At 38.0% G+C, this 14,095-nt stretch overlaps 1 protein-coding gene across 10 annotated transcripts in view; it reads left to right on the top strand.

Moving 5' to 3' along the window:
- Positions 1-14,095, top strand: part of ERC2 (ELKS/RAB6-interacting/CAST family member 2) — a 985,497-nt gene that overhangs the window by 409,839 nt on the left and 561,563 nt on the right. For 7 of the 10 annotated variants that reach the window (XR_007950813.1, XM_051979112.1, XM_051979047.1 and 4 more), the window contains 3 exons: positions 1,816-1,956; positions 3,896-4,036; positions 8,208-8,243. Coding sequence is in view for 9 of the 10 variants with exons in the window: in XM_051979112.1 (XP_051835072.1) it covers positions 1,816-1,956; positions 3,896-4,036; positions 8,208-8,243 (318 nt within the window). In the remaining variant the exon portion in view is untranslated. The remainder of the gene's footprint in view (positions 1-1,815; positions 1,957-3,895; positions 4,037-8,207; positions 8,244-14,095) is intronic. The other 3 variants (XM_051979082.1, XM_051979064.1, XM_051979072.1) reach the window with 1 other exon arrangement.

Genomic DNA, 14,095 nt, shown 5'->3' with positions numbered 1-14,095 from the left:
AAAACATCCTAGGAATATGACCTGAGCAATTGTCTGTGGAGCTGTCTTCTCACGGGTGAAATGAGCAGGTACCATTTGGTGGCTGCTGAGGTCTCTTCTGGGCCCTCTCGTGAGCCTTTGATCTGGGACCTGTGAAATCCCTGAGAGCCCTGGCAGAGACCCAAGATGGCGGGGGGAGAGCGTTAAAAGACCAGGAAGAATTTTTTTTATTTTAATCTGGATTTTAATGAGTAAGGGTAAGCTCTCCATCCACCATTTTCCTCCCAACTTCTTGAAATTTTAATAACTAGAGTTCTTGGCGTTATGGAACCCCAAAGGTTAGGGCTTCCTCCGGACTTGCCACGGCAAATTCCATCATCTACTCCATCATGAAGCAGACCTGTTGGCCAGGTTGGAGGGAATGCCAAGAGATAGTTTACAAAGTCAAGTCATTTATTGGTTTAGCATACAAGTTTGCTCAATGTTTTCAAAAATATAACTCAGCAAAACTGGCTGATTAAAGGTCAAAAAAATCAGAAATAAAATTGAAGGTGTGTGAGAGAGATACTGTACTTGTGATCTCATAGGCATTGGCAATGTCCAGGTGAGAAAACTCCCTCTACTAATAAATCAATTAATAAGCATTGATTAAGCATTTACTGTATACCAGGCACTTTGCTAAAAGGTGAGGATACAAAAAGAGGCAAAGTACAGCCCCTGTTCTCAAGGAGCTTATAGTCATTTGATTGCGATCAATGCAGTTGTCACCTTTTCTGTATCCTGGAGTCTCAGGGAGTTGCCCAGATGACCAAGAGGTTTAAATACCTTGTCCAGAGTCATTCAGTCAGTGTATGTCCAAAGCAGGACTTGAACCCAGGGCTTTCTCTCTTTAAGGCAGTTATCTAGCCACTGTGCCAAAGCTGTCTCTCTTTCCTGAAGGCAGGAGGGGCAACATCATCGTTCTGAGATGAAAAAGGCAGTTTCCTTTGGGGCTGTTAAATTAGCCCAGAACAGGGACTTCCTACTGCCTTGAATGACATTTTGCAGTTGTCCTATGAGGTGGCGGGCCATCTTTAGTGTCCAGGAGTATACCTTCTCCCTCCTCCTCCCTCCCCCTTTCTCTCTGACAGAAAGGCTGCCATTTCAGAGATCCTTTCCCTTTCAGCCAATGACTGATCCTGTGTGAGGGATCTGATACAAATCTTTTCACTAAGTTGTTTAAAAGTTAAAAGATAATTCTTGATTCTCATTTTAGCATCTCCTGTTTCCTAGGAGAATTCAAATACAATTTCATCCATTTCTTAGCTGTGCAGCCCTGGACAAATTACTGAACCCATCTGCCTCAGTTTCCTCATTTATAAAATTAGCATAATAATAGCTTTCAGGGTTCTCCTGAAGATCAAATTAAATAAGTGGTATCATCTTCCATTACGTTGTAAGCTCCCCGAGGGCAAAAAATTTATCTTTTTTGTATTTGTTTTCCCAGCTTAGCCCAATGCTGACACATAGTAGGGGTTTAACAAATGTTTATGGACTGACTAACTATAGAGCTATACAGACCCTGAAGCACTAAAGAAATGATCTCATTATTTTCATTATTACTGTTCTTATTATTACCATCATTTTTTTTTGTTGTTGTTGTTATTATAGTTGTTCTGCTCGGTGACATCCCTTTACACCTAAAGTTATTGCCCGTGAATCTTCTTGTTTTAGGTCTCCTTACTTCTGCTTCTGGGAAGCCCCTAGGTCATGTTGACATTGACCTCACCTTCTTGTTCCAGTATGACTTCACATCCGATCTTCACGGTTTCTTATTACGTTTTTCTTATTCCACAGGAGAGAATCATTGAACGCTTGAAAGAACAGCGGGAACGTGATGACCGAGAACGCCTGGAAGAAATCGAATCCTTCCGAAAGGAGAACAAGGATCTGAAGGACAAAGTCAATGCTCTGCAAGCTGAGCTCACGGAGAAAGAGGTCAGTGTGCACAGTCCGGCTCAGGCACTCTTTTTGTTATCATTCCTTGTGTTTAGTTAATCGTGACCTTTGTGGGACCTTCCAAGGACGCCCTTGAACTGGGAGCCAATGACAAATTCTGGTTTTCAGCTGTAGATGTTCAGAAGGAAGTATTTTCTAAAATCTGTGCAAATCAACAAGTGTTTCATAAATACCTACTGTGTGCTAGGCAATCATAGAACCCCAAGACCCGAGTTCAAGCTTAGATGTATCCTCAAAGAGCTTTCCTGCTCAGTGCTCCAGGCAACACTTTGAGTTACAGAAGAGATGGCAATTTGTAGTGATAGAGGGAATTTCCATACTGGGATTTCTTCAGCCAAATCAAATCATAGTTTGAGATTTTAAAAGTTACATACATGTGTATGGATCTATGCACACACAGCAAATATAGGTACCTATTTGTATTTTGTGTGATTGGAGGCCATCACAGTAGAATCTCTGTTTAAGAAAAAAAAATGATATATCCTAAATTGCTAATATTTAGCAATTGCTAATATATCGATATATTGGTAATATAATATATAGTAATTGCTAAATATATAGATATAAATATGTAGCAATAAATTGTTATAAATTCTAAATGACTAATTATAACCTTTCAATTTAAAAAATTACAAAACTAATTTAGATTTTGGACACTGTTGCCTCCATTACCATCATCTACATTAGTATCATCACCATCAGTAAACATGTGGTGAACAGCTTCTCTGTGAAGCCCTGAGCGAATAATAATGGCCATTCTCTGATTTATGCTTCTTAACAATACCGCAGTAGTACTACGTGTTATTTCTCCTTGAGTTTCCAGGTATCGTATCCTCATTTTGCAAACCAGGATATAGCGAATGAGTCTTGCCTTTTATGTTATATATGTAAAATTGAACCAAACTCAAGGCCATAAGGGATGAGTGCCAAAGGAACAGTGCAATCAATTTGTATAAGTCAGTTGACAACTTTTGTTGAAAGTGAGTTCTTGTCTGAGAGAGAGAAAGACAGAGACAGAGAGACAAAGATAGAGACAAAGAGAGACAGAGACAGAGAGAGACAGAGAGACAGAGACAGAGAGACAGAGAGAGACAGAGAATGAGAGAGAGAGAGACAAGAGACAGAGACAGAGAGAGACAGAGAATGAGAGAGAGAGAGAGAGCGAGCACATGGGGATGGGGATGAAGCAAGCATTTATTAGGCATCCATTATATACTAGCCACTGTACTGAACTCTTTGCCAATATTATCTTCTGGGGATGGGAGTGGGCTAGCAAGGTAGCCAGACGACATGCCCACTGCCAAGTATCTGCATAGAGATGGAACAATTAAGCCAAGAATCAGAACATTCCATTTATTCAGGCTTGTTCAAAGACAGAAATCAAAGATCTCTTTTCATCTCTGAGTGCTAATTATCCCTCTTCTGATTTACTGTTTAATTTGTTTCTCCCCAGTCCTTTGATTTCATCTGGATAGTACAATGGACTGAATAGACTCAGGAAAACCTAGGTTGAAACTCTGTCTCAGGCCTTTCCAAGATGGTGGCTCTAGGCAAGCTACATCCCTGGGCTTCAGTTTCCTCATCTGTAAAATGAGTTTGTGGGACTTGACGGTCTTTCAGATCTATTTTCAGCTCTAGACTCTTGATCCTCAGAGAGCATGTCCGCTGATTTAGATCAACACTAGCCGATTTAAGCATTTTTTTAAAATATAGATTTTTTATTTTTTTCTCCTTATTTCTGACTTTCTCAGTTGAGGGAGCGGTCCGGGCTCCCAGGGAGAGGGCCCTCGAATCCGAGCCTTTTGGTCTCTCAGGCCAGTAGCTCACCTCGTGGGGATACACAGTCAGAACATTCCCCCGGAAAAGGCGTTCATTGTTGACGGCCGCTCGTCTCACTCCCGTTTCTTTCCTGTTTTAGTCTAATCTAATTGACCTCAAGGAACACGCCTCCTCCTTGGCATCCGCGGGCCTGAAGCGGGATTCCAAATTAAAGTCCCTGGAAATAGCTATAGAACAAAAGAAAGAAGAATGTAGTAAGTTGGAAGCGCAATTGAAGAAGGTAAGTGAAGGCCAAGAAACTGTTCCCCTGAAAATGAATGGCGGTAATGGAGAAGGACGAGGCTCGTTCTCAAAAACAAGCAGCCCGCTTATCTTTTGCCGTCTGCTGATAGGAGAATTAAACACTCTTTATTCTTAAGGAGCCTGCCTCAAATCTGTCTGTGAACCTGAAAAGTTATGTTAGGTTTCCTGTCTAAAGAGTGCTTGAAAAATTGATGAAAATACCAGAGTGGAAGTGAAGGACATTATAAAAACCAGCCGTCACTCGGCGGGCAAATCTAAACTTTGGTCAAAGATAAATGGGAATGTTTGCAATAAACCAAAGAATTAAAGGGTCGCATAGTAAATTATAAACTTCCACTCCCAGCAAAAGGGTGTCGAATTCTTGCAATGAAACTCCGCAGATAACTTCTAATCTGTAGCCATCGGCCAGCCGAGGCAATTAGTGGACAGAATCGGTGGATGATAATTTATCCAGCAAAAGAGAAAAAAAAAAATAAAAGCGGAGGGGAGGGAGGCGGAATACAGAAGAAAGCATGTTGTGTGTATGATCCCTTTATGAAAGGCTCTCGCTGCATTCCGCGTTTTAAGTGACTTGAGTATTTTTTGTGGATGCCTTCCCAATCATGCCTTGTTCTTTTGACGCGATTCCTCTGTTGTTTGGTTCTGTCTGCATTCATTGTTCGCACAACTCAGAACGTTATGACTAAGTACTCTGTTTCCCTTCAGCAGCACCTTTATCAGCCAATCAGAAGCTCAGATAAAAGTTTCTTTGAATCTAATACTGCTTGGAGTAAAATTGAACTACTTACTAAAGTAATCTGTAACAGAGTGAAATAGGGTTTGATTCTCTCAAGCTATGGGAATGTTGATAGATGGATGATAAGGAAAAAGCAGGGATCATATGTGAACTGTGAAATTATTCTGAATATTTAAAAACGGTGTGATGGAAAGTATAATGGAAATGTAACGGGCTATCGTTTTTTAGCAGGGGATTTGGAGAAATGGTTCTACGAGATTATGCTAATGTAGTTTGTATATGAAAAAGATGGAACAGATTCCGAGGGACGTGGGGAACAGGTCGAGTTCCCTTGTGACAACGATCACTGCCAAGCCCCGAGCACTATCCTCCTTACTGTCCACAATATTCTCTCTCTATTAAAGTATATTAGGCAAATTAAGTAACCTACCTTTGGGAGATTAGAACTCTAGAACTCCAGAGCTAGAAGGAACTTCAGAATCTTGACCTGCATGGAACATTTTTCTGCAGCAAATAGTCATCCAGAAATTGTTCAAAAGCATTCCAGTACTGCAAAATCTGCTACCTCAAAAGCAGCTCATTCTCTGGATAGCTTGTTTTGGTTTATTTTCCCCTTACTTCCAGCCCAAATCTGTCTTCTTTCAGCATTGAACATTGCTTTTAGACATGCTCTCAAGAGTTAGAGTTTACTATGAGGTTTCTGACCAATTATAAATGTAGAGCAACATAATTGTTGGTCTTATGGTTCAAGGAAGAAATGATCAGGAAATGAGAGAGCCTGGGTTCCAGTCTCAGTACTCAGTACTAACTTCCAATCTGATGCTGGGTAAGTCACTGGATCCCTGAGCCTCAGTTTCTGAATCTGTAACATAATGGAGCTGGATTAAATGGCTTCTGAGATCTCTCTCAGTTCTAAATCTGTTTCCTTGATTCTACAGAATCCCCAGACTGAGAAATCGATCTCTAGTGCTCCTTTCTATCGATGTGTTTTAGGTTATAGTATTGTCTTAAAAGAAGTGAAATTGACTTATGAGTTTGGGGCAGCCATTACTTCTCCAAAACTGAGCATGATCTTTCCAAAGAAGGAGCAGCTTTAAAATTAAAGCAAACCCTGCTCCCCTCTGCCTAAGCCCCTTACCACTGAACATGATATAAGCATTTGTAAAGATTCCACCCTTGTAGCATCTTGGGATTTCTCTTCTCTTCTTAGTTGTCTCTGTGAATTGCATGCTTTTGATTTGGGCTCTTTCAGGAGCCATTTAATCTGAAGCTCTTTGAAGGAGGAGTTTCATATGTTTATGCTTGTTACTCCCATACGTTGCATTTGAACGATGTGATAAATCAGTTCCCGGATCATTCATGCTACGTTCTTCTGGCGCTTTCATAGTGGCCGCAGTAGAAAAACCTGTGGTTTTTACTTCTGACTTTTAAGCAGCAGCACAGAGGACACTTTAGATCCCAGGCCAAACGGCATCATTCCTGCGAACATTGAAAAATTCATCTTTGCCATTGGCACTAGAATTAAATTAATGCACAACAGTCACCTGACCACACAGACTACATTGAGTTAATGGAGAGGTAATTTGGAAGTGTCAACAAATCTTTGCTCACGCTATCATCTAAACAAAGTGATGTCCATTTTAATGGGGTGAAATGGGGTAATTATAATTTAAATATTTTTATACCCAAAGCTAACCTGCAAATATAATTTTGTTATTTTTGGCCATGTGTCATTGACTGAATTCAAAAGTTTAAAATATTTTTCCAGTAGTCTTTAATTTTTGGTAATAAATAGTTCTTTTAAAACCTCAAGTACCCATCACCTAAAAAATGGAAATCTCCATGAAATATTTGAAATTTTAAGCCAACATTTTATGAATGTATGTATAAACACATCATTTAGTCATGGAAAAATAAGCAGTTATAAAAGCCTGAGAGTGTTTGGGCGGAGAGAGAGAGAGAGAAAGAGAGAGAGAGAGAAGATGGAAGAATGAGAATGTTGCCTGTGACTAAAAAGGCAAAGATTTACTAAATGAAAATGGAAAACATAATTGTATTATACTATAAATACAACATGAATTTCCAATGGGAAATTTGCTCCAGATTTGTAGGGACAAAGCAATTTCTACTATAAAACCCACGATAATATTGCATTTTCTTTTTACTTTTGAGGGGGAAAAATGGTAATTTTTTATGGGGATGAAAAGAATGGAGATTATTAATCTCAGCTTTGAAATTTTCTACCTATATGAACATAGGCTAGTCTGTCCTTGGGCCTCAAGCTTCTCACCTGCAAATTGAGGAGATTGGATCACAAAGTCTCTTAGGTTCCTTCCAGCTCTGGTTCTGTAATTCTATCATGCTATTCCACATTGTAGGGAAAATATATTTCCGTTCCTAAAATGACTTAATGTTGTCTTAGTAATTATGACTAGAAACGGGGTTGGAAGGGCATCCCTTTAATGATTAAACTCTTATCCTTGGCACCCCCGTTCCCATAATTCATTAAACTGATATTTAAGAGAAAAAGAACAGAAATCCAACCCCTAGGGACATTTGCAATATTAACAATCCTTGAAACATTCTATTATTTGTTTCTACAAAAATTGTAATAGGAAAAAGTTAAAAACGACTCTTTGAAGATGACTTGGGAGCATCCTAATGTGAAGGATCTCTTAGATTTTAGTTTCCTTCACTGATTACGAATGAATTGCTCAGGAGAGTGACAGGCAATGAATCATTTGGGATTTGGGATAACTTTCTGTCTTCTTCGTCCACTTGAAAATGTTTTATTCTTTTTTTTTTTTCTTACGGTGCCTTGCTTGCCTATATTTGGCTGTTGCTAATCTGCTGTTTGCTAAGCTCTCTCTTTCCAAGAAACAACAGCAAAAAAAAAAAAAAATACACACAAAAAAGACTTTATTGAAGAGAAAATTCAGGCTTGTGTTAATACAAAGGAAGAGCCATAAATTCAGTGATAAGATTTAATTAATCTTTTATTATTACCGTCTTTGAAGTTTGGGTGATAAATTGCAAGCTTGGCCAAAAGCACTCTCGGTGATTCATTGCCGAAGCCCCACACTTCATGCATCATCCAAAGTGGACAGCTTTCTTTATTTCATGGGCTATTTGACTTGAGAAAGGGAAAGTAACACAAACCTTAAATTTCTTATTCCAGCTATTCTTTTTAAGGAGCCAAAGTCAACATTTCTGTTCCCTTACTGCCTCTCACTTTCACTATGGAATGTTTAGCAACTGAAATTTCTTCTTCTTCGTCTTTCTTTTCTTTTCTTTTTTTAAATTACGAGTTCTGTGCGAATGCACTGGGTTGGTTGAGCTAATGCTGTTTTCCTGAATCTTTCCTTCTTTCCCTGTCCGTGCTTCTTCACTCCTCCCCAACTTTGCAATGTAGCAAGCTGAGCAGTTGTTCAATCAGATGTACAATCCCGTAAGTCATTTCTGAAAGTCTGCCGCTGTAACATATGCAAGCATGAGGATCCCTCGAGCCAATATGGCGATGTAGCTACCCTGCCTTTGAGCTTCAGCATCTGTCCTTGATAATTTTTTATTTCGGTTCCATCCAAAGAAATGGACTGGGGGGCTGGAGAGGCTATGTCTTTCAAAAGTGAAATTTGGAAATTAGCCATCTCCCACTAGGCAAGTTATTGGCTGAATGGAGGTCCTCAACCTTACCAGAGTAGAAGAACATTCTCAAAGGCCATTTTTAAAAGCTAGACCCCTAGAGTAACTTTCTGAGATCCTTCAGACACTCGCCAATCTTTGTCAAAAATACCTTAATGGGCATAAATTTGTGTTATAATAAACGAAGCCTATGTATTGTTTTGTCAGTTGACAGTGATTTCAAATGGGCATGGATGTAAAACGGATATTTCTGAGATTTGACCCTAGACAATGCTAACTTTATAGAGACTTTTAAAAAACTTTAAAATATACCATTGCTGCAGGATATACAGTAATTCAGCATAATGGTAACAGATGAGAATGAGGCCATTTATTGCCCTACAGAGCAGCATCTAAAAGTGAACCCAGTAGAAACATTCCGATTTCTTGTTTCAAAGCCCTCACACCCACCCTGTGACTGAATGGACTCCCCATTTTTGCAGAGCAATTTGTTTTTTGTTTCTTTTTCTTGTTAAGGAAGAGAAATTATTTTTGACTTCTTGAAATTTACAGAACAGCTACCATTTTATCCGTTGCTTTGTATATAATTAACTTGGCCAAAATGGTAATACAAAAACATATGAAATGCCATTAGGAAATGAATGAAAAAACATTTTAAATATTTACCATGTGCTAAGGAGAGAAGTACAAATGAAAACAGAAAAGGTGAGACAGACTCGATCCTCAAGGAACTCCCCCTCTTGTTGCCCATAATGCTAAATAGCGACTCCCGTTCATCAATACATTTTTATTGATAGAGCCAAGGACTTTCCTGGAAATAACCAAATAAACAGCAAGCCTTTATTAAACATCTCTTCCATGTCATGTCCCATGGGATATGATTCTCCCTTAGGGTGCAAGAAGTCCTGGGTTCAAATCCTGGATCAGCCCTGTTGCATTTAGGGCCATTTCCAGTCATATTGTCCTGTATCTGGCTACTGGACTCAGATGGCACTGGAAGGGAAACTGAGGCAGGTGACCTTGCCAAGGCCTCCCTCACTTAAATCCAATTTACTTGCATGTCACGGCATCACCTTCCTGATGTCATGCTCCTCTTCGAGAACAAAGGACAAGAAAACAACAGCAACAATCATGTTAGATACAAAGAATGCACATGTAAAGGGAAGTAGACCTTCCCTTCAACAAACTTACATTTAGTCAGCGACAGCTTGTACCTAGAGAGCAGGGCTTCTTAAACTTTTTCCACTTGTGACTCCTTTTTTTTCCCAAGAAATTTTTATATTACACCGGATAGATAGGTATAAACAACAGGTCTACAAATCAGTTACTGATATCATAATTTATCAACCCTAACATTCAGCTAAGAGACTCCATATGGGGTGGGGAACCACAAGTTAAGAAGCTTTGCTTTGTGCAAGGTCACTGTTTAAGGCCAAAGGCAAGCCACCCAGGAAGAGACTCAGGAAGGAATCAGGAGCAGTTGCCCTAAAAGGATGGCTTCTTAACCCTTTACTATTATGGTCTGCTTTGACAGTCAAGGGAAGTCTTCAGACACTTTTAAATAATCTTTTTAAATGTATAAAATAAAATACATAGGATTATAAGGGAAAATATATAAATATATTATATATTTATATATATCAAGTATATATATATATGGTATAATATTTGTGTATATACTCACACACATTCAGAGCCCAGATTAATTGCCTGTGTTTTAGAAGTTGTAGTTAGAGCTGACTCTGGAAAGGCATTAGGGATTCTAAGAGGTTGGAGGGAAAAGGAGCAAATATGTCATTGACATGGAATATAGTCAGCTCTGTAGATGGGACTGTTGTTTATGAAGATCACCTTACATATATGGTGGTCTGTTGTCCTAATAGTTGTCCTAGCCCTTGCCCACATTCATCGTCTACCACTATTCCTGGTATATAGTAGGTACTTAATAAATGCTTATTGATGGAATCTGTCCTGTAAGTTATAAGGAGTCATATGAAATCTGCCAACCGCTCTACAATCTTCCTGAAACCCCCAATATTCCTGAAATTTCCCTTTAACTTAAGAAATCGAGCCTCCAATTTCTTATAACTGGTATCCAAATTGCAAATTTGGATTTTCCTTGTCCTTATCCTCTAATGAAAATAAATGAAAATAATCCAAGGGAGAGAAAAGGAAAAGGAGTAAAGAAATTTTTGGGGAGGAAAGGTGCTATACAACTTCTGAAGACTTGAGCTTGAAGCATAATTTAGTTTGATAAACAAAACTTCTTGAAAGTGTGTAGAAAGCTTAGGCTGCAATCCCAACTTCAAAGAGTATAATAAGGAGTTAAGGGATTGCTCCTGAAGAGCTGTGTGAATTCTGGGAACTTTGGATTAGATGTGGCTGAAACTTAGACAAATTCAGGTTCTTTTCCCTTTTTAGAAAATCTGCCTTTTAGATTTTGATAATTTTCAATCCATATTAGAGCTTTGCAGAATGACATTTTCTTTTGTCCTTACATGGACCTTTTTGTAGCTATATTTTTGAGCAACAATCTCTATAAGAAAGAGCCCCAAAGTACCGTTTGCTGATATATATATTTTTATCCTACACATCCTCTGCCTGGGCCCAAATAAATACCTTCATTTTCTTCCCCTTTGTTCTTGGATCATGTCATTGTACATACCACAGCTAGCTAGCTTCCTGGCATTTCCAATGGGCCTTGTAGTCTCATTTCTCATAGTCATCACTTTTCAGCTACGTGACTACTAGTCTTTAACTCCCTGGGACTTAATTCTTGCCATTATAAATATTACACATGTTTTTTAAAGTTATATCTTTCTTTCTTTGTTCTTATTCTGGATATTGTATATCCAGGATGTCTCCTGTAGTTTTAAGCTATTAAAGTTGAAACTGAACTGTGTTGAAAAAGTTGGAACCAAATCAATATATTTATACTAATTTTTGCTTCTCTTTATACTAATTCTTGCTTCTATATATCTATAATCATCATCTTCTTTCTAAATCAGTCATCCTGATCATCTCTCTGTATGAAAATACCCTCTATTTTTATGTTATCTTCTCTCCATATTCATCTATCTTTATCTATTTATCTATCATTTCTCCATATTCATCTCTCTATTAATTTATCATCTCTTATAGCTGTCTGCTTTTTAAGTTGTATTTTTTTTCTAAACCATTGCAAAACTTGTTCTGGCCTTTAGGGCAGTTTTTATGTCAAGCCCTATGATTTTGTCCCTCTAGGGAGCTCCCAGTATGGAAATTTCTTCCACTAAGGAGAGTCAGCAAAGCTTCCCTGTAACTTAACATCTTAGAGAAGTGCTTGGGACCCTGAGAGCCCAGGGTACCAATCTAGTGCATGAAAGAGGGAGAATTTGGGCCCAGCTCTTTCCAAGTCCAAAACTTTTTCCACTTTGTAATGTTGCTTCTCATTGATCACTGTTAAAGGCAACCATCATTTAAGGCATTTCACAAACAGACTATCCAATTTGCTCAATTTGGCATTTCATATAATGATATCTTTAGGAGAGAGCAAGAGATTGTGGTTGATAGAACCATGGCCATCCCAAACCTCCAGGCATAAACTTTGCTTACATTGATGGAAAGACCCTGGCCAATGTCCAGTGCCCTAGTCAATGGGTTGCAGAAAAGGCACCCGTCTATACAGCTGAAAGTATCCCCTCACCCAAAACTCCTTGTCCCAGCCATCTCACAGAAGGCAAATGTCTCACAGTCACTGATTTTCCATGCATTTTTGCTCCTTAATAACTAGCATTTGTTACTTAATTCATTGCATTCAAAAGTACAATGATCTTCCATATTGGTTCCTAATAAAGTTTATCTCTTAGAGTTTATTTTAAAAAAAGTCTACAAAGAAAATAAACAGAAAAAAACAGCCCCCCCTCAAATTCTAAGCCTTTCTCTTTTTTGATGGAAATCTGAAAATCTGAAATGGTCTCCTACTAGTACTATTCAGTAGATCTACAAGTAGACCAAATCTAGGGCAGTTTCTAAGCTCCTAAATGTAAACATACGGGACAGTCTATCACGATCATCATTTTCGATGGTGACATATCTTTTCCTTTAGTCAATTTTCGAAAATTAAATTTCTCTACTTAGTCTCAGGACTAATGTAATCACAAAGAGAATTCCTTCCATGTGCCAGGTGATTTTATTAATCTTTTGTCTCTCTATAAAACAACAATAACAAAAATCTGAACACTACATTAGACTTTATTATTTGGGTAAGCAGCAGTATGATTTGGGAAGGTAGATAGCTTCTTTTCTTTGATGATAGAAGCCTGATCTCAGTTTTTATTTTTTAAGTGGCCTTCTGAGAGAAGACATGGTATTTTAACAAGATGTCTTATTCTGAAATTTGAATATAGTCATAAATATTTGAAAGGTCTTAAAAAGTATTTCCTTACATGAAGGTGATACTCTTTTCATTAAAGCTGTCAAGAAAAAAATTGATTATTTCCTTATATACTTCCTATTTTCACTAACTATGAAAAGATAGTACTCTTTCTAAAAAAGCAAATAATCGAAATTCACACCATCTGGCATTACTCTTATGCTAAATTGTAAATGTTTCAGATCAAACCAGTTTAGATCCTATGATGATGATGTTTCTGAATATAAGAACTATAAGAACAGTGATGAGAGTCACTTTATAAGCATATTATTTATATAGATGTATTTTATTTGGTGTTAATATATAGATTAGAGAATGAAAAAAATTCAGATGACAATAAAATACATGTATATAATTCTCATTTTCTTCAATCTACTTCTTACTCTCCCCAATCCTATGAAATTCTTCTGAAGAATAATATTTCCTTCTTTTCATCTAACCGAGATTTCTAAAAATTACTCAAGATTTTCCATTTCTGCAACATTTTTTGAACATGGCATTATTTTATAACTTTAAAGGCATCTTTCCCCTTGGGTGTTGCTTTTGAAGGATGCAAATATGATTAAAACACTACCCACTGTCCCTAAAACCATCGCCATTTCACTTGGCAGCCCTTTAAAAAATAGTATATACACATGTCACCACTAAGAACCCAGAGCGTCGGGGTAGAACAATCACCACGCTCATTCCTAAGGGGCTGTTTATGCTTTATTGTCAAGGCTAATCATTTGTTTGTTTGAAACCAAGTGCTCCGTCTTCATGAAAATTCTTAGGGCCCATCACCCAGTAAAAACATGTTATAATGTCACAAGCAGACTTCAAATTTAAATGAGATTTTAAAAAGAAAATCATTACAGGTCTCTGGGTTCACTTAACACTTTACTACCCTGACACCTATAGGGAAGAAATAGTGTTTTAGTTAAGCTAACAAATAGTAGTGCCCCCGAGTCTAGTGTAAACAGAATCTGATTTCTAAACCCTGAGAATTGTAAACCTCCTCTGGCTAGGGAGTATATGTTCTTCAGTCTTCATGTATACACTCACACCATTTGTTAGAAAATTCTATTTTTTCCTCCTGCAGCAGTCATTATTATTATTTTTTTTAGTTATAAATTTGTAGGGGGAGTTCTGTACCTTCCTAAATGTCAGTTAGATGCTCCTTTGACATTTCAGCTTGACTTTCAATAGCTATTTGTAGCCCCTAAGCCAGACTTTCCCACATCAATGAAGCCCGAAAGTTGGGC

This window comes from Antechinus flavipes, chromosome 1 (genome assembly GCF_016432865.1).
Source record: "Antechinus flavipes isolate AdamAnt ecotype Samford, QLD, Australia chromosome 1, AdamAnt_v2, whole genome shotgun sequence".
NCBI classification, from domain to species: domain Eukaryota; kingdom Metazoa; phylum Chordata; class Mammalia; order Dasyuromorphia; family Dasyuridae; genus Antechinus; species Antechinus flavipes.
The sequence above is the reverse complement of the archived record's forward strand: the minus strand, read 5'-3'. Positions and strand labels throughout refer to the sequence as shown.